Consider the following 26,144-nt stretch of genomic DNA (forward strand, 5'->3'; position numbering starts at 1 on the left):
TGTCCACTTCCCACAGGAAGTAGTCATATCAAGGGTGTAGTGACCCCAAAAGTCAATAGCTTACTAGCTACTACCCTACACTCTTAATGCTCCTAAATTCAGTATTTAGGGGAGCCCCCAGCACCAGAGAAGCAAATCCTGATGACCTAAGAAGAGAGACGATACCAAAGAGCCGCAAAAGTGAAGAAGACTGAAGAGAGCACCTGACTTTGCCCAAGCCCCACCGACATATCTGCAGCCAACACCGAAAACTGTGCCAAAGCAACTCGACCTGCTGCTGCCGACTCCAGAAACCTGGGAGGACTGCCTGCCTTCGGGAAGAAAAAAAAAGGTATCCAGTGAACAGCGGACCTTTTCTGAAGAAACTCCAAAGGAAAAGACTGAGGCCTCTGGAACTACCAAAACACAACACCTGAAGCAAGCACTGCACCAGTCTCCTCCGGCCCGCGTTTAAGAGCCACTGGTGCCAACAAGGTCCTCCAGTCTTCCAGAGGTCAAGTCCATTGTGGTTTCACCCCTCCTGGACCCCCCAAAATCGTATGCAAAGGGGCCCCCTTTATCACAACTGCTCCGGCAAAGGAAAACCTGATGCATAAAGACCCCTCTGTACCCGTCGCTCCTGGGCATTGGAGAAGAGGACCAAAAGCGTCACCATGTCCCTGAGCACTCCAAGGCCTGAGCCCACTTGCTCTTTTTGCCAGACTGGCTTCCTGGCAAGAGCCTGCATCCTCTGTCTGCAGTGATCGATCCTCGTTTAAATACATTGGGCTTCAGACACTTTTGCAGCCTCCAACGTGCCGCTGGTGGTGTACCGTTGGTACGGCCTTGGATCTTGCCCACCACTAACTCCTGGAGATTGGTCCCGTTAATTGATGACTGTACCTGTTTGCAGAACTTGTTCTCCCATCCATAGAACTCAAAAATTGCACTGTGCCCACTTTCTAAAGAGAAAGCCTTATATATTCAAAACCATACTTACCGGAATGATTTTTCGGAGATGCCCAAACATGTATGAAGATACTTGCTAGTTTTGTAAATTTTTGTGGATCTCCTTCTTGAGTCGGATTGTCATTTATTAATCATTGCGTGCGTTTGAAAAGGTCTTGCACTCCGCCGTGTTAAGCCGAAGGCTGCTCAACCACACTACTTCCAAACAGAGCATTTTTGGATTGCACAGCAAGTCCCTGTCCACTAATAATGGAACCCCTGGGCTCTCCACATGGTGTATCAAATTATGGATATATCACAAAGAGCAAGCTTGCAGGCAAAAACTGGAGTGGCAGGAGTGGAGCGGCTCGAGTGGAGGGCCAATTAATCTTGTTAAGACAATATTGAGATTCCATGCAGGAGTTGGTGGTGCTTGAGGAGGAATTACTATTGTAAGCTCTTCTAGGAAGGCTACAATAACTGGAATCCTGAACAGGGAAGTGTGTTGCCTATTTTGTAAGTATGCGGCTACCACAGACTTGTGTAGCCTTCTAGAGGCAAACGCAAAACCAGAGGTGTGCAAATGAAATAAGTAGCAGATGATGTCTTGCACCTTGGCTAAGTGATCAATGTGTTTGTAATGACAATTGTGAACAAATCTTTTCCATTCAGCAGCGTAACAGGCCTGTGTGCTTTAGAGAATGTTCATACATTGTTGTGGGAGATTGAGTTAGCCAAATTCTAGGACTTCGGGAGCCTGTGGGAAAGTGCCATCTTTCTTGCATTGGTATGCCCCCACTTTTTGCTGAATTGCTGATGAGCTTTGACTGAGTGTGCCCTGGGCTTCTGCCAATCAGGTGCCCAGGGCTTGTGTTCCTTCCCAAAAACTGTGAGAAACTAAAACCCAATTGGCATCTCTGGCCACCTGTCAGCCCCTAGTAAATGGTATCCTAGGTACCCAGGGCATGGTGACGAGAGAAGACCCCGAGGGCTGCAGCACTTATTGTGCCACCCTCAGGGGCCCTGTACACTGGCACTCACACACTGCCTTGGCAGGCTGAGTGTCTAAGTGCAGAACTAAACAGAGTCGACATGGCACACATCCCTGTGTGCCATGCCCACAAGCTCACGGCCCTGGCATCCATCAGTCAACCCTCTAGCTGGGTGCCCAATGCCAGTGGTGTGGGCACAGGTGCATGAGCCCTGTGCCCCTACAGTGCCCAGCGCCATTCCTGGGCACTGTAAGTGCAGTGCTGCCATTAAGAGTATATGGTGCTGGGAGTTTGTCATTACGAACTCCACAGTACTATGACGGCTTCGCTGAAGACTGGGAAGTTTGATATCAAACTTCTCAGCACATTAAACCCGCACTGATACCAGTGTGGGATTTAATGTAAAATGCACGACAGAGGGCATCTTAGAGATGCCCCCTGAAACCTAACCAACTCCCAGTGTCCTGACTGTGTGGCTACCAAGGCTGCCACCACCAGATATGTTTCTGGACCCCTGGGTCGAGAGCCTGCCACTCTTAGGGGCCTGAAACAATGTACATCCATTGGTCCCTGCCCTTGCCATACCTGTAACTGCTTTTCTCTGAAATTTCTTCAAAGTGTTAATTTTTGCAAACTAGAAATATTCCTTAAAAATCCTACCAACTACTAAAACGTAATTACTTACCTGTCTTAGGTAGAGATCCCTGTGCTGAACTTAGGCGTCCAGTACTGGATTACAAAAGTAATGAGAACCTACTTTACCGGACTTGAATTTCCTCCCATAGTAGAACATTGGTGGGTTTTCACTGAAAAGTTTCAACTTTGAAACTACATTTATATTCCTTAAAAATCACAACTGTAACCAAAACGCTTTTACTTTACTGTTTACAGCTTAGGTCCGGGACTGAATTCAGGATCCAGTCCTGTGTTTAGAAAAGTAACCCTGAAAGTAATCAACTGCATTTATGTAGGCAAACCCATTGAGCTGAATGTTAAATTGTGTTTAGAATTGTGTTGCCTCTTGCAACCACTGTAGCTATTAAACTTACAAGGTGTATTGCCTTCCTGCAAAGTAATTACTTAAGTCTCTCATATTGAGAAAAGTATACTTGAAACCTGTTGGTTCTAAAATAAAACTATATCTTTTGATATAAAAACAATTGGCCTGGATTTCAGTCCTTGAGTGTGTGAAACCTTTTGCTGTACAACAAATGCTTTGCACTTCCCTCTGGTGCTGCCTTACTGCTCGACCAAGCTACCACTAGAGAGTAAGGTCAGTCCTGACTTGAACCTCTGTTATACCTCTGGGGTTTGTGGACTCTACACACTGTACCTTTCTTTAGTCCAGTATATATAGAGCCACCTTCTCACAGAGCCTGATTGCAAGATGGAAGGATCTGGGTGCCTGGTTTCTCCATGGTTCTGCATGAGAAGGTCTTGCCTACTTGGCAGTGCCTTGTGGGGAACTACTGACAGTTCGAGGAGTGCCCTGAACCATGGCTGTTGTGCCCATGTGGGAGCCACCAGGAGGAGGGTGAGAGGACTGCTGAAGTTTGCGAACCACAAACTGAAGCAGTGGTAGAGGTGGAAAAGCAGAAGCAAATGTCCCTGACCAACTCATCCATAGTGCATTGCCCTTGGACTGTTGGTGTGGAAACCTGGAGGTGAAGTTTGGGAATTTGGCGTTTTCGGCTGTGGTGAAGGTCCATTTGTGGCTGTCCAGAACTCTGGAAGTATTGGAGGAGGACTTGCAGGTGAGTTCCCACTCGTGGACTTGTTGGCGCCCCCTGCTGTGGAGATCTGCCAAGTTGTTGTCCACTCCGGGTAGGTACTCGGTCAACAGATGAATGTTGCATCAGGGAGCTCACCTCCAAATGGTCTGGGCTAGTTGGGAAAGCTGTGGGGACTTGGTGTCCCCTGCTTTTGGAGAGAACACAGATGCTGTTTGTCTTCATGAGGACTACCTTGCCAAACAGGTGAGGAATAAAGGCGTTCACCGCGAGCTGAACCGCTAGTAACTAGGTGACTTATGTGGAGATATTGCTAATTGGATGTCCAGAGTCCAGATAGTTACATTTTGCAAATGCGCTCCCCATCCGGAAAGAGAGGCGTCCGTTCTGGTTCTCTACGGAACTGGGTCTAGGAAAGGCCGTCCTTTTAACAAATTGGTGTTCCACCACTGCAGAGAGTGGCAAGTTTGATGACCGACCAAGACTCATTCTTCCCATTGACCCTCCGCTTGAGTACATTGGTGTACTAAGGACTCCATCAAAAGACGTATATTTAGTCAGGAACGAGGTATGATGGCTCTACATGAAGCCATCAAACTGAGGTGACACATGACTGTCCTCACTGTTATCTGTTGACCTAGTTGAAACTGGGGAATGTGTGCCTGGAATGATTATATCCAGACATTCAGGTAAGCTATTACTAGTTCAGAGCTGAGAATTTCTCCTAGGCAAGGTTGGATCTTAAGGGGTTGGAGGTGTGATTTTAAGGCGTGGACAGTAAAGCCTACGCAGTTTATGGTGACCCGAGTGTGTTGCAAACACTTTTGACAATTTGTGCTTTTGATGAGCTAGTAGTCTAGGTATGCAAATACATGCATGCGTGGTCTGGTGAGCAGCTACTACAGCAAGACATTGGGTAAAGGCCCTGGGGGCGGTAGTGACCCCGAAGACATGTATGCTTTATCTGGTGAGCAGCTACTACAGCAAGACATTGGGTAAAGGCCCTGGGGGCGGTAGTGATCCCCGAAGACATGTATGCTTTATCTGGTGAGGAGCTACTACAGCAAGACATTGGGTAAAGGCCCTGGGGGCGGTAGTGACCCCGAAGACATATATGCTTTATCTGGTGAGGAGCTACTACAGCAAGACATTGGGTAAAGGCCCTGGGGGCGGTAGTGACCCCGAAGACATATATGCTTTATCTGGTGAGGAGCTACTACAGCAATACATTGGGTAAAGGCCCTGGGGGCGGTAGTGACCCCGAAGACATATATGCTTTATCTGGTGAGGAGCTACTACAGCAATACATTGGGTAAAGGCCCTGGTGGCGGTAGTGACCCCGAAGACATGTATGCTTTGTCTGTTGAGCAGCTACTACCCTGAGACATGGGGTAAAGACCCTGCGTGTGACAGTGACTCCGCGGAGACATGAAGACATGCATGCTTGGTCTGGTGAGCAGCTACTACAGCGAGACATTGGGTAAAGATCCTGCGTGCGATACGGACCCCGAAGACATGTATGCTTTATCTGGTGAGGAGCTACTTATATAGGACACTGGGTATAGACCCTGGGGGCAGAAGTGACCCCAAAGTGGCACTCTTTGTACTGCTAATGCTGAACGTTTATTACAAATCTCAGATACCAGCAAAGGGCCTCGTGACTAGGAACATGAAAGTGGTCGTCCTTGAGGTCGAGTGCAGCCATGAAGTTGCCTTGTTGTAATAACGGGATGACGACATGAAGACTAACCATGTGAACGTGCTCTGAAAGAATATATTCGTTTAGGAGTGTGATATCCAATATTGGTATCTGGTACCTTTCCTTTGGCAAGAAGGAAGTATAGTGAATAGACTCCTGGGCCCTGCTGCTGAAGTGGAACAGGTCCGTTAATTCCTTTTTTGAGGAGTGCGTGTGTAGGAAGGTGGATATCTGACTATGGTTACCCCCAAACTTTTTGCCTTGTGTTTAGCTGGTTTTTGACTTAGTTGGCCTGGGATCCTGCTATTCAGGGCCCCAGGCTGATTGCTCTCTCCCTAAAATGGACTCCATGTACCTTATGTACATACACAATTGGAACTGGTTCACCTTATAGGCCCCTGTTACAGTGTACCCTAGGTACCCAGGGCATAGGTGTATCCAAGGCCTACCAGGCTACCTACCGACTAAGTGTGTTGTGTTATCTCCCCTGAGGCGGAAGCCGGGGGGTTAGGCTGCTGTACAATTTTAAAATACTTTGAATTCTGTTGCGACGCTTTAGCATTTATTTTAGTACTCTTTTTAAAATTTGCTGCCCCTTGCTGGAATCGAACCCTGCTCCCCGCGCAAAGCGAGTAAGGCTCTGACGCGGTCTGAGACAGGCCCGGCAGACATTTTGGGGAGGAATTGAGGCGAGCGGACTAGTTGTTGTCCTACCTCCTACTCCCCTCCACCCAATAAATGGAGATTGACTCCCGACAGCGCAGCGGGCGGGCGCAGCGGGCGAGCCGACGGCGCGCCAAAGGTGCGCCAAAGGTAAGCCCGTCTGGGCCCGTCCGGGCCTGTACGGGACTAGCGGCTACCCTCCTAACATCTAGGACACACGATAACCCATTAAGAACATATGATAGGGATCAACTCCTGTTACTTAGAAAGGAGCACAAGCCCACCTGTAATCTATCACCATACGTCAATGACCATATCCCTTGTAACGGCTGTAACTTTAAGTTTACTGCTGATATTGTTACTCCTGATGTTGGTTCCTACTCACTGGCACTAATAAATTGCAGATCTCTGCGCAAGCATGCGCTGGAAATCTCATTACTCCTGGAAGAACGAGACCTAGAAGTACTCTTCCTAACGGAGACATGGACCAACGAGAGCTCCGACCCAGATATCGTAAGAGCTTTACCGCCTAATTATGCAATTATGAGACAGGATCGTACTGATGGAAGGGGTGGAGGGATTGCTATAATTTATAAAACATCAGCGATTTGCAGACAGGAGAAGGTTTCCATAGAAGGGTCAGAAAGTCTGTCCTTCTCCATTACACTCTCCCCGACTTGTACATGCACAGGGCTCCTTGTGTATAGGCCCCCTGTACCTCTTGGCCAATTTTGTGAAGAGCTTGTGAGCTGTGCTATTAACCTCTCCTGCAATGCCCCCAACTTTACTATGCTGGGAGATTTTAATATACATCTCGACGAAGGAGACACCCATGCTTGCCAAAAATTGACAACAGCTTTAGAGGTGATTGAACTTAAACAAATTGATCTGGGTCCCACACATATAGCAGGTCACACCCTTGACCATTGTTATACTAATATGAACGCGCTGAAGTTTGAAAACTCAACAGTGGTTCCTTGGTCGGACCACACCCTCTTGTCCTTCTCCTTGACCCACCATAAGCAACCAATACAGACCAATTTTTCTAAAAAAATGAGTAGGGTCTGGTCCAAACTGCCTGTGGACAAATGGACAGCGGAACTTAGGAAAATAAAGCCAGAGTATAATAATGACCCAATAGAAGCAAATGCGCGCTTTAATCATTGGCTAGAGGAATCTCTTGAGGCGACTCTGCCTAAAACTGAACTTTCTCATCGGAAAGGGGCGAATAAAAAAACTTGGTACACACCTGAATTGAGAACTCTCAAACAGATATGTAAACAGAAGGAGAGAAGGTGGAGGAAAGATTATGGTGAAGATAGTAAAAATGTTTACAGACTAGCCTTACGCAATTATAAGCAGGCTATAAAAGTGACCCAATCCAACTATTATCAGGAAAAAATCTCTTTAGCTGCCAGTTCCTCCAGGGACATTTTTAAAATTTTTAAATCTTTGGTCACCCCTCCTACTCCCGTTATGGACTCAACTTTGGCACTCCCGCGCTGCAGGGACCTGGCAAATTTCTTTGCCGCAAAGGTAGCAAACATCTATGCATCTTTTCAGGTGACTGCCACAGGTGACTGCAATAGGTCTAACCCCCCCTGGTACAAGACCTACCTACGCTTAATGAATTCTCTCCCCTGGATGGCGACAAGACCCAATTGCTTCTGGGGAATCTGAAATCTGGATCACCTAGTGATGTAGCCCCACCAACCATCCTCAATCTTGTCTCAGACACAGTGGCCCCTGTGATACAGGATGTGATTAATACATCCTTGGCCACTGGGGTAGTCCCACCTATGTGGAAACAAGCAAGAGTAAGAGCGTTACTAAAAAAGCCCAACCTCAACCCTGACGATTGCTCAAACTATCGTCCTATCTCCTTGTTGCCAACTGTTAGCAAGATTGCCGAAAAACATGTCAACTCTCTTCTATCTACCTTCATTGAAACTAATAATCTGCTACATTATACCCAGACTGGGTTTAGATGCAAACAGGGTACGGAAACGGCCCTTGTGGCAGTAGTTGAGGAAACTAGGAAGATTCTGGACGAAGGGAAATGTGCGGCCATATTATCATTAGACCTCAGTGCGGCCTTTGATACCGTTAATCACACGATTCTCATTCAGAGATTGAGTGATGTAGGTATCACTGGGACCGCACTGAACTAGCTTAGCTCTTTCCTGTCCAATCGGACCTTTTCAGTGTTTGAGGATGATATAGTTTCAGCTCCAATACAGCTTCAATGTGGTGTTCCCCAGGGGTCATCCCTCAGCCTTACTCTATTTAATATTTACATGAGACCTTTGGCTGAGGTGGTGCAACCTTGGGGAGTACAATTGGTAACATATGCTGATGATACTCAGCTTATCATCTCCCTGTCCGGGCAGGAGGCGACTTATAACAACCTATCCTCTTGTCTTAGCAAAGTCCAGGAGTGGATGAATGACTCTTTTTTGAAGCTTAACGGAGCTAAAACAGAGGTCATGATGCTAGGACATAAACCACCTACCTCTGTGGATATGTGGTGGCCGGACTCCCTGGGGCAGCCTCCAACCCCTAAGGAGCAAATTAAAAGCCTGGGAGTGCGGCTGGACCCAGCCCTTAACTTTCAGGTCCAAGCCCGGAAGGTAGCAGGGACTGGTTATGCCCTCATGAGAGCACTCCGAAAGATCTTAGGACTACTTCCCTTTGAGGCCAGAAGGATCCTAGTACAATCTCTTATCCTATCACGATTAGACTATTCCAACGCAGTCTATCTAGGGGCTCCTAAAGGGACAATCAAGATCCTTCAGACCATCCAAAATTGTGCTGCCCGAATGCTACTAAACATCCCACGCAGAACCTCTGCCAAACCAGCATTGAAGCAACTACACTGGTTGCCTGTACAACAACGAATCGAATTTAAAGCAATGACTATTGCTCACAAAGCCCTGCATAACTCCGGACCAGACATTCTTGCACCTTTGTTTAGTCCTTATCAAACATGCAGAACCCTGAGATCCAGTAATAAGAATCTACTGGTAATCCCCAGGATCAGGAGATCGCGCACGGGGGGCAGGCGGTTTTCACTACAGGCTGCAAAGCTTTGGAACAATCTTCCAGACGCTATCCGCTTGGAGGAGAACCATCTCAGGTTTAGAAAAATGCTGAAAACCTTATTCTGCTAAAGTTAATGGAGATGACTAGACCACTTAAGCGCTGGGATGCCTCAGGGTAACCATGCGCTATAGAAATGTGTAATCATTCATTCATTCATTCATCCAGGGGCTGCAGCATGTATTGTGCCACCCCTGGCCTGGCCTCCATATTTGACACAACTGGCTGATCACTCAGCTGGGGTAAGTTGGTGTAATCACCTCTTACTTAGATAGAGTATCCCTATATCTAACCCTAACTGGACACATGTTAACCTATAAGCCACTCCTATGGAAGGCCTCAGCAATACCGGAGGCAGAGTGCTTGGTTTCATGTGAGCTGACGCTATGGCACGAGCTGAGCCCGTCTGCAGCTGTCGGGAACAACTCCCTTAGCTGTTCCGGGATATTGCCATACCATATACTCTTAAGTGCATTATAATCCTCGCGGTTAAATGCTAACTTTGGTTTGGCTTTATCAAAACTTGTCGAGTAAGGTGTCATACGATTTGGAATACTATCCCCTCGACAGTCCTGTCGACGGGGATAGCATTCCACCCTTCTAGAGGGACACGACATGTACATAACTAGAACCCCGGTTAAAGTTAACCCGAGCCTCAGCATCACAAAATGGATGCTGCCACCACAGACACTAGTCTGACCTCCTGCTGCTGGGAGTCCTTCCAGCGAGGGAGGCTTGGACAAAGGGTTTCCTGCCTTGGGAGGTGCGAGCACCACCCCAGACAGGATTTTGTGTATTGGGTAGGACAGGGCTGAATAGATTGAGACATGCCTGGGGCACACAAGGTGTCCCTGTGCATAAGCCTGTCCAAACCGGTGCTGGGGCTTTCCAGCCCCAGTCCTGGCGCGGAGCTGGACAAAGGAAAGTGGGCTTAACCGCCCCCCTTCCTGGTCCCACCCAGAGGAGGGACCTAGCAGGTGATCCACCCCTCAGATTGGGAATAAGAGTGGGAGCAGTGCCATAGCACCTCAGATCATTCTGAAATCGACTTGAAACTAAGAAGACACCTGGACTTCGACATTCTGCTGCACAGAAGACTGAAGAGCATCTCCCTTGTGGCCAAGGAGTGGCTACCCTGTGAACACAGGCACCATCCAGCAACTCTACGTCTGCTTTGCCGCCGCCTCCTGCCGGAGCCCGAACCCAGAGCCCAACGAGACCCAGACTCCCAGACATCTCAGAGCCCGATCCACAGTCCCTGAAAAGAAGAGACCCGTGGAGGCACTGAGAGACGTGGGACCGGACATCTCGAAAGACCCCCGAGAAGCTGACTCCGCAGCACCCGAGGCACCCTCGACGCTGTGCTTTGGGGTTTGAGAAGCCCCACCACCGAGCAACATTTGCACCGAAGATCAGACCCCAGCATCTCCACGATCTGCGTGGGGCCCTTTTGCACTTTGCCACTCGACGCGCCATCCCGGCCACTTGCCACGTGGCTAGCGGCCATCTTGGCGACGAAACCTACAATCAACACTGCGGGTCTGGTTGCTCCAGACTTGCCCTCGCTCCCCTGAAAAGGAGCACCCGCTCTGACCTTGCCGGTCCGAGAGAAGCTTGCCTCGATTCCTGCGTGGCTTGCATTAGCCAAGGCCTGTTTGCTCCGATCAAGAAGCAGACGCCGCTAACAGCTAGAGCCTTCGTGGGACAGCTCGTGACCAACTCCTGGACGTCCTTGACCTCTTCGTGTCCACGTGGCTGCAGAGACAATCTTCACCTAATCGCCTGTTTGCACCCGACATCGCCTGGTTCCACGGTAGTCACTGGCTAGTGACTTTGAACATTGTCCCCTCTGCTTTCAGGTCTTCACCTCTTCAGATCCACCGGAACTCTCCTAGACGACCCGCCTGCAGCATCTTCATCTTCAGGCACCATCAACCTGCGTGACGAAACCCGACACTACTTTGCACCTGTGCACCCGCTTCCTGTGGGTGAGGTAACTCAGCAACGCCGGTGTTCCTACACTGGTACACACCTCTAGTGTCTAGGTCTTAAGTTTTGTCCTTCTAGGTCACTCGGAAGGTTCCTTAAACGGTAACTTTATAACTTTTACGCACCATTGACATTGCATTGGTGCCTGCGTGTGTTTTAAGCGCTGCACCAGAGTCCTGCGGGCCTTTCCCGTCTTCTTCACTGTTAGTCCCGAACAGCTCCAGCGATTCCCCAGGCCCTAGGCCTACTTCCTTTCAGTTAGGTGGTTCTTATACCACTATTTTAGTATATGGTTTAGGTGGCCCCTAGGGCTCATCCATATTGTGCAACTTTTGTGTATTTTAAACTGTCTTGTGATTTAACGCTTGTGCTTCTGTGCTCAGAAAGAGTCCAGGGGATACTTTTAGTTAATAAATCAAAATATATTGTTTCAATATATATCTGTGTGGTGTCCTTTCATTTGGTATTCAAGGGGATTGTATATGGTAAAACAGCTTGCTTCACATGCCTTTCAGACTTTAGCCTAAGACTGCCTGTCCATGCTACCCCTAGGATAGCTGGTCTATAAGGTTGACTTACAACCAATCACCATAAGGGTTGCTTGACATGGTACAAAGTGATCACTAGAACTAGTGAGCATCATATACCAGGCCAACTTCTCACAGCGTGCTTCTTCCCTTAACAACTGCTGATGCTGTGGGGAAAGTCTTTGGTTGTGAGGTGGAATGTTTGGAGGTATCCAAGTGAGCTCCAGACAACCATGTTGGATAATATCCAACACCCACTGGTCAGAGGTGATGTTCCACCCGGCAGGAAAGAAGCCTTGTAGACAACCCAGACAGGTGTGTGATCGGGGGGCAATTAGGAGGTAAGTCAGGGCTTGGTGGTTGTGGCGGATGGTTTGCTGTATCCATCCTTGCCTTTGGAGTGGTTACCCCTATACGAGCCTTGGTAGTATCCTTTAGTCAAGGTAGTTTGGGTTTGTGGCCGCTGGTACGAGGTGGAGGTCTCAGGAGAGGTAGGTATGGACCCCTCCATGGTAGGACGAGCGGCAAAAGCCACGATGGGAAGGTGTCTGCAGCACTCATATGGCTTTGGCCATTTGTGTCTTATTTTTTTCTAATAATGTATCTACTACAGGGCCAAACAAATGTTACTCATCGAATGTGAGGGCTAGTAGATTTTGCTGTACCTCAGCTTTAGAACCAGAGACCTGAACCCAAGCATGTCTGCATAGTAAAACACTGGAGTTTATTTCCCTAGCTGTATTATCCGCAACTTCAAGGGCAAAACTTATAGTTCTGTTAGAAATCATTTTTTTTTCTCAGAGGTTATTTTCGGTTTTCTTCTGGGAGGTATTGGAGGAGTCCTCCATTTTGTTTTAATGGGCCGATGGAATCTGTGATACGCCAGTCACTGGCAAATTGTGCGGTTATCCTCTTTCCAGCGGGCAGCATTTTGTTGCTCTCCTTTTCTGGTGGAGGGGGCTGTACCAGATCTTTGTGAATTGGCTCCTATCAGAGGCTGCTTCGAAAAAAGGGTCTGGGGCAGTTGACCTATGTTTGGTGGGTCATTCGGCGACGGCTTGTCTACCCTTGGTGTTATCACCCTAGATATCACAGGCTCATTGAATGGGTCAGAGGTGCAACGGAGCACACCCTTTAGCATTGGGTCATTAGGGGTTGGTTTGTCTACCCTTGGTGTTATCACCCTAGATCTCACAGGCTCATTGAATGGGTCAGTGGTGCGACGGAGCACACCCTTTAGCATTGGTAGGTATTGGGCAGAACACTATGTAGAGGAAAGTGTCTCAATAGGAAGTCTTCTAGTAGTTGTGTAGTTGCACCTTATGGAAGGTCGTAGACCAACCAATCAAGTCGCTATATGTAGTAGTGCCATCTGGGGAGGATGGTTTAGCAGGGTACAGATCAGGGTCTGTACCAGCTGGTAGGTCAGTGTCATTAGTAACCCAAGTGTCATCTTCTCGAATGATATTAAGAGAGTCCCCATTGTCTTTCCAATGCAAGAATGAGTTGAGCCTTCTGGCGAATGTGGTGTAGCGGCAGCTGGTGAAGTAGGTGGCAAGGGTGAGTGGTAAGCAACTAGCATAGGTGGTGGGCTAATGTGTATAGGAAGTGACCTTGTCGGTCTTCCTTCTTTATTTAGGTGCAGTTGAAAGTCCAAAGCCTCGTCAAAAGACCTGCCTTTTGGAGGGTTGAGTACCAGAGTGTGGGGGTTGAGAAATTATCTGGCCTCTGTCGGGATGCATCATAATATGCTTCTACTGGATGTCTATTTCTTCCCGCAGTCTTTGAAGCAGTGTCTCCACAGACCCTAATCCATGGACTGTTTTGCTTGGCGCCGGTGTTCTCGGCTCTGACTCAGATACTTTTGGTTCAGAAGATCTCCGCTACGATGGGGTAGGTTTCGGTGCAGACAGTGGCCGGTGTTTTGATGCCAACATTTTTGGCTCAGAAGCTGGATACCGAAGCAGGAGTGGTCAGCTCAGAGGCAGGCGGCTTTGATAATTTCTTTGGCGCCGAGCTAGGGCTGGGCATACACAAAGATGATGGTTGATGTCAACCATGGCCTGGAGGCAGTGGTGGGCCGGCCATGTGTTTAAGTCGATCTTGAGCGGGAGGTTAACCCTCTGTGGTGGTGTATTGGGGCAATGGCAGGTTGACCAGGAGGTAGGTCTTGCATCTCAATTACAGAGCCAGAGATGTCGCCGGGGGAGAAGGTCCATTAGTCAACAGCTGACTCCTGTGCGTGATGTTCTTCTTGGATGTCTTCAGGTCTGAAACGGTCTGGTGTATCGTCTGCACTACTTTGAGACGTCAGGCCCAGCGGTCGTGTACAGTCTTCTTCGCTCCGAAGGAGCAGCTAGCCTCACCGTGTCCAGGGGAAAGGCACAGATTACGGACCTGGTAGTGATTGGTGCGAGGATAGTTAGCGTGACACCAAAGACAGAAACAAAAGGGTGTCTGTTCAATCACTGAAAGGCCATGGTGAGGGGGGTGAGGGACTTGGGGGAGACGCTTTGGGATCGAAGTAACACCTCAAAGTGCAAAGACCACGAGGGGCTGCGGTTGATGACAGTGGTAGTGTGGGTGAGCAGCCTTCGGCCTTATTGTACAACAGTGATCAATAATGGTCATAACTCCGGAAGGAGATCCAGACCAATTTTAGAAAATGATTCTTTGAACTTTATTCTAAGACCCCGGTCTGCGTAATAAGGTAAGTACATTTTTAATTGAAAATACTTTTCACTTTGAAAAAAAGACAGTCCATTGTTATCCTAGGGGGAATACAATATTTCCGTTAAACAGGTGAATATCAAACTTACAATCTCAGTCTTCGAAGCTGTACTATACCAAAGTGAGGTGTAGTGTGTATAGAGTCCAGTGGAACCCCAAAGGTAGTTAGATAGAACTTCACACCCTATTAGTGGTAGAGCAGGAAGGCAGTATCAGAGGACAGAGTTAAGCATTTGTTGTACACACTCAATCAGCAAATGAATTCACACACAAGAACTGAACTCTAGGCCAATTGGTTTGGTCTAAAAATATTTTTCGTTATTTAATTTCATAGAACCAAGCAAGCCTGGCACAGGTAAGTGATACATACTTTGCAGTAATAATAAAGATTGTAAACAGTTTGAATTGCACTTTGGTTTGATTACAGTAGATGTTGGACCCGGCCCGTTGGGCAGGTTCACCCCTAGACTTTTTGCTTTTTCCTAGCCTGTTTATGGAACCTGGTGTTGGTGATTTTAGACCTCTGCGCACTTTTTCACTGCGGTACAGTGTAAAGTGCTTGAGCTCTCTGTGAATGAATGGTGAGTGACCTGCCCTCCCAGAGGAATGAATGGGGAATATGTATGCCCATGGTAGTTCCTGATGTGTGGGGAGTGCAGGGGCGAGTTTGGTATGTATGAACTCGTGAGAATGAATGCTGCAAAATGATATATGCGGCATGACTGTCTAGTCTAGAAGTACTACTTTTGAAAGTTGGCATATTTGTGTAAGTTGGTGCTGGCGTGTGATTGGCTGGTGAGCCTGGCCCAGAGTGCCTGGGCCTGCTTGTGGATTGACTGTCTGGTTTGAGGATGACAGGGGCTAGAGAGCCCAGGAGGTTGTCTGAAGTCAGCCCATGGATGAAAGGCAGCATCTGCTGCCAGGGAAGTGGGAGGAGATGGCACCTGATAGTGAAGGGCTGTGCCTGCCTAACTACAAAGCTGGCTCCACCTCCCGCTGGGCGACTGTCACCTCTGTCCCTGATACTGAAGGGACTTCCCTGTAACCAGTTCTGGCTGGTTCTCACACTGCCTGCTTCAAAGGACTTCAAAGACTTTTCTGTGTATAAGAAGGGGCTGTGTCCCCTTCCAAAATGTTCTTGTTTCTAACTTGAATCTGCCAGGGGCATGCTGCTGCTGGTGCTCAGGGGAATCCCTGGGCCCTGCCCAGCTCCTGGACACCTGATGGACTTTCCCTGGAGGACCTTTTGCCTGTGGCCCCCTGCTGCAGACTACTGGGGACTTTTTGCTTGCTTTTGCCAAGGCTTATTCTAGCCTGGAAGTGCCTGGAGGACTTTGCTGCTGAGAGTGCCTGGGAGCGCTTTATTTTTAAAACCTTCTTGGTCCTTGTAGCGCTGGGGGAGTGCTGGATGTTGTCTGTAGCGCTTAAGAGCGCTTCATATTGTTGTAGCGCTTGGAACGCGCTGTATTTGGATTATAGCGCTTAAGAGCGCTTCCACCTGCCCCCCCCCCCTCCCCCTGGCGCCTGGAGGCGCTTCTGTATGTGGCCCGCATGTTTATTTAAATTGCGAGTGCCCACCTCGTGTAGTTTAACTTCATTTACTCTTCGGTTGCCCACGCCGTGATTGCCGCTGCCCGGGCCCTGAAATCCCCCTCGAGGGTCTGCTCGCAGCCACGAAGGGGCCGCGCTGTGGTTGGCTGCCACCGGAGGCAGAGTGAGAAGAGCTGCAACGGGATTGGCCATGGAGCGTAGCGTCATCAACGAGGCCGCGCTGCCATTGGTTGGCAGCCTCGCGTCACGAGGGGCTTGTCGCAGGAGTCGCGACGTGATTGGCTGGCCCGGCGAGGAGCTGTGACCTCATCAGGGGGATCGCCCCAAACGCCGCGTCAGGATTGGTCCCCGTCCTTGGGACCGCAGAATGGCCGAGTGATCACCGCCGGGCCCGAGAAGAGGAGAAGTCGCGTGGCCGCTGCTGGGGGCTCCCGGGTGTCGAGGGAGCCCCGACGAGAGAGAGGAAGGCCAGCGCGAGGCTCCCCGAATGAAGGGAGAGCCTCCAGTGCAGAGAGCCCCCGCTCGCCGGCAACCGGTGAGTGGGGCAGAAGAGAGATGGGGCGCCGGGACACGTTGTCGGTGTCCGCCCCTCCTGAAGCGCGAGCTCGCGCTCCTTGTTCGTGGGGGGCCACGAGAGCTTCAAGGGCGGCCCCAGCTGGCAGTGGGTCGTCCCAACATGTGTGAGCCCAGAAAGGCTCAGAGGGGCCCTAATTTGTTTAAGAGCCGGTTTGGCTCCAGGGAGGGCCACGTTAGATAGAGGGGGCGTCGGGGCACATTGCCGGTGCCCGCCCCCTCCTGCCACCGAGTGTGAGGGTTAGAGCCTGTTGAGGCTCAGAGGGGCCATTGTTGTGGCCAGAGCCTGAAAGCTCCAACGCTTTGGGGGCATGTTTTGCTGTGGAGCCTGTGTGGCTCAGGTGGCGCAGATTTGTTCTAGGGGCTACTGAGAGCCCTGCCACAGCTTTTTGATCCCAGCTGCCCAGCACTTTGTGGGCAGCTGCCACGTTTAGGCTTTTGTACTTTTGAAACTGGCGCTGCATGGCAGCGCACCCTGACTTTGGATTCAGGGCATCTTTGCCCCACAAGGCCAGTTGGCCTAGGGACTGCCACAAGTGGTGGCTTATGTAAGTTATGCGCAATGTGATTCTATGCTTTTTAATAGTTATTTCTAATGTGAGTTTTTGCGCTATTGATTTATTATGCACCTCTGAATGTGTTATTGCATCATGTGTCTTTTCTTTCCCTTATTACTCCTCTGAATGTAGGTTGGTGCATCATGAGTAATGTGTTCTTTCTTAGAACCCTAAAGGCTGTGTGATACTTAGGTGGCTGTTCTTTTTAGTACAGGTGGTCCTAGTAAGGTCCTGGTTCCTGTTACCAGTGGTTACTGGTTGTTATCTTTGATTATTATTTTATGTTACATTTATTCTTTATTCTAAAAGTGATTTTACATTCTACATTTTATCTAGAAGTGCTATATCTGACTCTGACAGGCGCCCATGTGGCCCTGTCTTGTGTACATAATCCCTGTGAATATTGCCCGTGCCAGTTGGCACCATGTATATTGTGTGATTTTATCTGATGTGGTTTTACAATACATAAGTTATTTTTATAATAACCTCGTGTGGAGTCTCTTTTGAGGTGTGCCTAGTATGTTGTTGCTGTTGTGCGCTGGCGCAAATGCTTTACACATTGCCTCAGAGTTTAGCCTTACTGCTTGAGCCAAGCTACCAAGGGGGTCAGCAGGGGTTATCTTGGCATGTGACTTCCTTGCCCTGACTAGAATGGTGGTTTCTGCCTGGCTTTGGCGTCAGCCTTAGCCTACCGGAAATAGCCAGTTCTAACAGTAGAGCTACTAGTAATGCAATGCTTTGAAATACTGCATAAATACACAATGTATTGGCTTTTTAGTAAAATGTCAAGTAGATTACTTTACAGATTAGTTTTCTGACAGTGCAGTATACCTGGATACTGCACTGGGACATTTACTGTAAACAGGTAAGGAAAAGTTTTTTTGTTGTTGTTTAGTTACAGTTTTAAAGGGTTCATAGCTTTTCCAACTCCACACTTGGAAACTTTTCACAGAAAAGCAGTCAATGTTATCCTATGGAGGAAATAGGGTTATCGGTTCACGGGTAAGTTATCGACTGTGGGAGTTGGTATTCTGGAGGTAGACTTAGGGGTCCCCCAGGGTCAGTGATGCACAGTTGTTGCACCATCAGCAGCACTATGGCGACCAGGTGCAGAGTGCTGAGGCCCAATGTCATAAGGGGACTCCAGTTGGTGGCTGCTGACGAGCAGGCCACAGGGTTGTGGGAGCAAAGCTCCTGACTTAAACTCAGGGCAAATGTGGGTTCAAGCCAGCAGAAAAAGGAGCACCCTCAGGGGCACTGGGGTGGCCGGCTGCAGAGTGTTGTTTTGGCATTGGGCGCCCTGTAGCTGTCAATGGGGAGTCTTCGGTCTGCAAACACACTGCAGGCTCGGGAACGAAGGTCTTCTGGGTGCTACCAACACTTGGAGAGTTAAGTTGGGATGCTGGGGGTTGGTTAGGCACTGTCGGTTGGGCCACTAAAGGCCGTAGCGCGTCGGGTGCAGGGGTACCTATTAGGGTCGGATCGTCTTACCATCTCCTGGTCCCGTTTGGGGGGACCTTCCGGTTTAAGGCTGCAGGTGTCGGCTGGAGGCTTGAGGCAGGTTAGGGATCACCGGAACTCTGGTCAGGATCGCAGGGGAGACTTCTCTGTGGTGTTGGGCCATTCTAATTCGGGTCGGTTGCAGAGTGGTGCAGACTCACGGATCTTGCAGGAGCTGGAGTCTGTTGGTGAACAAATTCAGTGTTCACTTGAGAAAACATCTTTGGTTTGGAAGGAAGGTCCTCAGGGTTCTTGAGGTTGCTGGCTGCAGGACACACCGAGAATTTGCTTCTGCAGGTTTGTGGTGGGGCCAGGCCGGTAGGGCTGGGGCCAAGTCAGTGAGAGTCCTCCTCTGGTTACCTTCAGCACATCTGTTCATTCCTCCTTTTCTTCTTGTAGTTTCTTGTCAGAGGAAGCAAGGTTCAGGGGTACCCCTAAAAACTGGATTTAGGGGCGTTGCAGGTAGGTAAAGGGTTGGGACCACTGGGTCCCTTCCCTGGGGTGGGTACAGCCTCTATTTTGCCACCCTCCAGTTGAGGGGGGCATAAGCCTTTCCCTGGTTGGCGGAGCCCCCATCTGCAAGATGGCGGGGACTGAAAGTTGTGCTTCACCTCGCCTCCCCCATCTGAGGGGTGGAGTTGGAGAGGTGGGCACACCTGCCTTCCTCACTTGGTTTTCCCGCCAGTTCTCCGATGTGCTAAGCTGCCTATTAACACAGGCTATATTCCAGGAGGATATTTTTAGTTCTCTTGGATCCAAATACCTGGAGGAAGAAGATGGGACACTAAAAGGACCCGATCCAAGGGATTTCCGGGCTGGCTAAGCACTTGTGCACTGCTCCAAATGGAAAGATGACTTCTCCAGCAGATTAACTTCCTTTGGTGATTTGTATCTTTAAACTGTCCACAGCATTGGATGTATGATTACTCAGCACTGAATCAATTCCTGCAGTTCCCCTGGAGGTACTGCTGGTGAGGTGGATACTTCCAAGCCTTATTAAGATTTCTCAAAATGAACTGTAATTTCGTCTGCTTGAATCTTAACGTAAAATGCCCCAGTCGGCAAGATTGTTGGCCTTTGACCAAATTAAATGACACTCTCCTGAGCCCTGAGATCATACATGTGATTTCAAATGAGGTCAGTGGGTTCACTTACATTCTATATTCAGTAAATCTCTCGAAGGGACTCCTTTTAGATCATCACAGGCTGCCAACAGGTTCCATATATTTTGGCAGTTCCAAACATCACGTCTGCCTCCGCAAGGATACCGTGACAGAGATTAGGAGCTCGATTACAATCCACATCTAAACTGATTTTTCCACTTTGGATTTAAAAGTTTTTGCCTTTAAGGTAAACAGCGTCTCCCAATTATGGTACATTTAGATGTTAGTAGGGATTTAAAAATCTGATCTAGTTTGGACCCCACTTGGGTCAATGGTGTAATTTTGAAGCTATTAACTAGTCCCCTAACACCCTCAGCTATCTCCAGAAGGACCACGTTGCCAGATGGCATTGGCATTTCTTCTGAACCCCCCGATGGTTCGGGGTCTTTTTCACAAACTATCTGACAATTCTTGGAGTTTGCGTGGTCAGCACTTCTTAGATGATACTTCTGTGCTCTTTGTTGTAAAGATTTTTTTGCTGAAAAACATCCTTCAAAAATAGGAAAACATTTCTCAGTGGAGTGATTTATTACCAGCTTCTTTTTTAGGTTAGCTTTTTTATTTAACTTACTCAGCTTTTTATGACTCTGCTTGCTTACACCTTCTTCAAACTACTCATTGTCCTGGTCGTCCCTTGCAGCTTTCAAACTTAAATTGTTTCAGCTGCGTCTACGGGTGACCTCATATCTCTTAGACATTGAACTTCATTATTTCTATGGAATTTTTTTTTGCTGAAATTCTGCCTAACTCTCTGTCAGGGGGACCCTTGCTCGGCCCAGACTGAGTTGCTTGATTCTCCGTCTTCCCTACAGGCGGACTACTACGGGCCCTTTAAGGACGGCCCGTGCTATCTGGATGACCGCCTCGCTTCTGGACCACCTGACTTTGTAGGCCTATCCGGTGCGACCTCGCACCATTTGAGGGTGGATCCGGAAGACGCCACGTCTCGGTTGGCAGACTCGTGGGAAGCTGCAGTGCTACGCCAGGAGAGGAACGCAAGCCGGAACGGAGAAACAGAGACCACGACATCCGACACAGGAGTCGAGACCAAGGCGAGGAAGACCTTCACGGGAGCGGAACCGGCGAGAGGAGAAGGCACCGCTTCAGAAGCAGACGAGGACCCGAAACCACCAAAGGAAACGCCAGGAGGCCAACGATACTGCGAATCGCCCAGCCACGCCAAGGGGGATGCGTGGCTTACCCAGGTGCGTGCTCGTTTGGGTTCACTTTTCCGGGTTAAAAAGGGTGGAACCGAGTAGAGAGACGGGAGGGGAGGTCTGGCACCACAGCTATCTCATACTTGTTCACGTGAGGGCAGGCACTCTTGTTCCGAGCACTTTACACTGTATCCGCAATTGCTGGTGGTGGTTCTGGCTGTTCCCTTCACTCCCCTGACCCTTTCCGGAAACATAATCGCTACCAGTGTCTTAAAGCCTTTTCGTTTTCCTTGTCTTTCCATACATGGCGTGATAACCCCGGACCTTCACCCAAGACCCGAAGCTGAGGACCGCAAGGAAGGACCCTCGAACCTTGTTGCACTGTTTACCAGGAGTGACCATTCTGTTAAACTCGAATAAAAGTAGTTACAAACGCCCATTTCAGTGTTGGCTCCTTCCATTCTTGTGACCCAAAGGTGACACTCTCCTTATAGGGGGTTTTACTTGGAAACCCCCTTCTCATTACAATGCGAGACAGGCCTTGTGGATTCTGGGCTCTGACTCGGTCTGCACTGTACATCACATACGTAGGGGAAAGGCCTCTTCGGTTCCAGTTTACCGTACAACACACACTTGCCTCCCACAGTACAACCTATACTTAGGCAGCTGCAATTCAACATGCAATACAACACAAAGAAAGGCAAGGAAGAAAATACTGACTTCACCTGCATCAAAATACCAACTGTATGCTGGAGAAAAGACTTCATACTCTGAAGGGTCATGAAAAAAAGTCTCAAACTCGGGAGCCAGGTGTATATCTGTAAACTGTTTGCTTCTTGCCATAGTTGGAAGCAGCTTTGATATCCCAATGTGGATTGGTAAAGGATAAACGTGGGCATTAGTGTTGGCAAGAATACATTTTATACAAAATATGAGTCTGCGGGACCTGCATTAACTGAAGCCGGGGTGCGCAGCTTCACAGCTGATCAAGGCCCATGGAGAAAAAGTGAGGAAATGGCTTCAGTTGCCCCAATAAAAAAGTGCTCAATCAGGAGGCAAACACGCAGTGCTTTCAGTGACCAAGAACAGGAAGGACTACTCTGTGAGGGAGGAAGGCAGTGCTGTGCACGTACACCCCCCTCGCTTTCATGGCAAGTGGTCTGAAACATTGCCTTAAAGGGAAAGCACAATTCAGGCGCATAAAATAAAGGAAACTGGGAACATGTACATAAATGTACTAGGACTTACCCCACCAACAAGAAATCCGTTTCTAGAGTTAAAAATGGGGAACATTTCGCGCGGAGAACACCAGCTCATGCCGCTCCACAATGAAAGCTACCAATACTCTAAACAAAATAATATCAGCAATGACAGGCCATCCCATAGTGTGCCTCTTATTACGCACCCACTGTTGTTGACGGCCATGAGGTTGGAGACCAGAACAAATGGATAGGTCAGCATACTGGCGAAGAACTGAAAGTGAAAGAAAAGTTAATTAGATACAAGCAAACTGTGTGTCCTCACAAGTTCCCTGCTTCAAATCACTGGGAAGTACTGTATCTAGAGTTTGCCATGTTCAGCCTCCCCATTAACTCACATTTACCAATACACTCCATGGACTGCACCCCCAAACCTCTCGGGACATTCTGCAACTAAAGCTCCTCCAGGTCAGACTCCCTCAGCTAATTCTGAATACTCCAAGCCTCCCAACAAAAGGTCTAAACCCTGACCTCACTCCAAAAATGATATCCTAACACAACCTCACCAGTTCTTTACAAGCACTCAAGTTCTACCCACCCTCACACAAATGGGGTTCAGACCCAAGCATAGCACCGAGTCAGCACTGTTAGTGGTCACTGAAAAAGTTAAAGCCATCTTAGATCAGAGAAAAATGGCCGCTGTGGTGCTCCTCGATCTTAGCGCCGCTTTCGATACGGTTGACCACACAATGTTAATACAGAGAATGGAAGAGGTGGGCATAAAAGGGACAGCAAAAGAATGGGTGGCCTCCTTTCTGAGCGATAGGTCCTTCCAATGTGTGGAGGGTGGGTTTAAGTCTGATCCCTTCACAGCACCCTGGGGAGTGCCTCAGGGCTCATCCCTTAGCCCTACCCTTTTTTAACATTTACCTCAGTCCACTAGCCCTGATTATTCAAGAATTTGGTATCTCCGTCGTGTCATACGCGGATGATACACAACTAGTTTTTTCAATCTCAGACTCCCTGAATTCTGACCTCTGACAGCTTGTTCCCTGCCTCGAGAAAATCGGATCTTGGATGGCGGACTGTAAACTTAAGTTAAATGGCGACAAAATAGAGCTGATGATTCTAGGTGACAACCCTAATCCCCACATGGACATCCCATGGCCTGCCACCTGGGGACCACCTCCCTCACCCAAAACGGGCATAATAAATCTTGGCATGTGGCTAGATAAAAATCTCACAATGGAGATACAGGCTAAAAAGCTATCCTGTACCTGCTTTAGGACACTACGTCTGCTTAGGAAGATCATGCCCCTACTCCCAGAGGGTGGTAAGAAAACAGTGGTCCAGACCGTGGTGGTCTCAAGGCTGGACTAAGGCAACTCCCTCTTTTTGGTTTACCCGAAATATGTAGTCAACCGTCTTCAAGTTGTCCAATACGCTGCAGCACGGCTACTATTAAATATACCCAGACGTCAGTCAATTAAACCCAGACTGAAGGAACTACACTGGCTCCCTGTTCAAGCCAGAATTAAATTCAAATCCCTCAACCTGGCTCATTGTGCTATGCACGGAAGGGGTCCGGCACTCATTCAAAACCTGGTCACCCACTACACTCCTCAACGACAACTCCGGTCCAGCTCAAAATTTCTCATGAAGAGTACTGTAATCAAAAGAGCCAGATGGGGGGAAGGAAAGGGGGGGGGGGAAGGGAGGAGGTCTTTTTCCCATTTGATACCTATACTCTGGAACAGTCTAGATCCTAACATCTAATCTATTCAAGATGAAACTCAGTTTAGAAAAAAACTGAAGACCTGGCTCTTTCCACGGGACTAGTCTCCTTTTGCTATACTGCTGCCTTAGCGCTGAGATGCCCAAGGGTAGTCACGCACTCTACAAATCCCATAAACATAAACACCCTCCCCTTCACCTACAGGCACCATGCCAAACTCATTTATTTATTTATTACATTTGTATGGCGCGCAGCTAACCAACAAGGGTTTCCCGGCGCCAATGGCAGACTAAAGCGATTTAGGAAAGGTGACCACATGACAGGGTGGTTATTTCTGGAAAAGCCAAAACTTATCCCATCCCAGTAAAGCACTGCAACATAAAAACAGCAATCTGGGTTGATACCTCATGCCCCAAGACAGACATTCCTACCAGTCTGTTCTTAACATATTCAAAACCAAGCCAGCTAAGGATCAGAGCGGGGGGGCAGAGGGCCTTTCACCAGAGTCCCTGCATTTCCCATAGAGATCTCAATTTGAGAATTTAAAAACAAGAAGCCGGTCCTATAGAAGAGGGAAATGCAAAAACCTGAAGCAATGTGTGCCAACAGACTACCATGCTCCAGAACACTACTAGACCAACCCCCACTTCAATGACAGCAGAGAGCTGCTGCAATTCAAATTCACCAGAAAGGAAAAGGCGCGCAAGTGGGCAGTATATGGTTTGTGAATCAACGATCGGGCAACAAACGATGAAAGGGTGTGAGGGGACACAGGGTAAGTGGTGTTGAGGACTGTCTCCCATCGTTAAACTATAATTGTTAGATACAGTATTTGAACAGGTCATTCTCAAATGGAATTTACTGAAAAGTTTGTAATGAAAACAAACTTGCGGGCCATCCCACCCGCACTAAAAATTACAATTAACATCATGAAATCCATTTCGTAACTGAACTTCATCTTGTATAACTGTCCTTTTTCTTTACTGATGCTGCGCCAGTTTTAAATATTCGACATAGTACCCCCACATTAGAATCATTGTAAGCGAATGCTGCCTGTTCACAGACATCAGCCACACCAATCTGTATTTGTACAAATTTAAGGATTATGTTACTTACCCAGTATGCCTCTGTTCTTGGCGTGTAGATCTGTAGATTCACATGCTTTGCATACTCCTGCCATCTAGTGTTGAGTCAGGATGTTTGCAAGTTGTTTTTCTTCAAAGTCGTCTTTTCAGTCACAAGGTAAGGTGACTTCTCCTTTCGGCGATAATGCACATGGGCATCAACTCCATTGTTAGATTGTTTTCCCGCAAGAGGGTGAGAATGGAGTGAGTGTAGTACAGAGATGTCCATGCGTAGATAATGTAAACAATGAGAACTGCAACAACTAAAGGTGTCCAGGAGGAGGGTGGGCGCATGTGAATATATAGTTCTACGTGCCAAGAACAAATGCTAACTGGGTAAGTAACATAATCCGTTTGAGGCATGCGTGCTGTAGATACTATATAGCAGTATTTTCTCAAAGCGGTGGCTAACCAGCAGATGTTGCAGTTGTCTGAAAAAGCGTCTTTAGCACTGCCTGACCTACATTGGATTGTCGATGTGCTAGTACATCCACACACTAGTGTTTGGTAAATGTGTGTGGTGTAGAACATGTTGATGCTTTACATAGGTCAGCTATAGGAATGTTACCTATAAAGGCCACAGATGCCCCTATTTTGCCAGAGGAATGCGAATGCGCTCTAGGTGGTATGAAGTTCATTTAGCTTTTACATAGCGGGTTCAAATGCATTTAACAATTCATCTGGAAATGCCTGATTTAGAGATAAGATTGCCTTTGTAAGGTGGAGCAAATGCAACAAAAAGTTATCAATATGATACAATAACACTTCTTCGGACATCCAGTGTGTGAAGAGCTCTCTGTGTTACATAACACGGTTGAGGGAAGAACACAGGTAACTCACCTGATTGGTTAACGTGAAAAGCAGAAACAACTTTATGGAGAAATTTAGTATTGGTGCGAAGAACTACCTAATCATTATGAAGCTGAAAGAAGGGTCCTTCTAAACTTAATGCCTGTAGCTCAACAACTCTCCTTAATTAAGGGATTTTAATGAAGAGGCAACCTTCCATGAAAGGAACCGCAAAAGACATTTGTGTAAAGGCTCAAAGGTTGGCCCACGAGTCTTGTAAGTACAATGTTAAGATCCAAAACCGGTGCAGGAGGTATTCTGGGTGGAATTACTCTTTGTAAACCTTCCATAAAGGCTTTAATCACAGGAACTATAAACAAGGATACATGTTGTCTGTTTTGCAAATATGCAGCGACTGCTGCAAGGTGCAATCTAATAGA

At 48.2% G+C, this 26,144-nt stretch overlaps 1 protein-coding gene across 5 annotated transcripts in view; it reads right to left on the minus strand.

The window, feature by feature from the left end:
- MTCH2 (mitochondrial carrier 2) overlaps positions 1 to 26,144 on the minus strand; it is a 274,703-nt gene that overhangs the window by 52,195 nt on the left and 196,364 nt on the right. For 4 of the 5 annotated variants that reach the window (XM_086959750.1, XM_086959748.1, XM_086959749.1 and 1 more), the window contains one exon: positions 22,263 to 22,330. In XM_086959750.1, the coding sequence (XP_086815876.1) occupies positions 22,263 to 22,330 (68 nt within the window). Of the gene's footprint in view, positions 1 to 18,651; positions 20,452 to 21,340; positions 22,331 to 26,144 lie in introns of those variants that run through there. The other variant, XR_015309194.1, reaches the window with a different exon arrangement.

The sequence above is a fragment of the Lissotriton vulgaris genome, chromosome 2_2 (genome assembly GCF_964263255.1).
Source record: "Lissotriton vulgaris chromosome 2_2, aLisVul1.2, whole genome shotgun sequence".
NCBI classification, from domain to species: Eukaryota; Metazoa; Chordata; class Amphibia; order Caudata; family Salamandridae; genus Lissotriton; species Lissotriton vulgaris.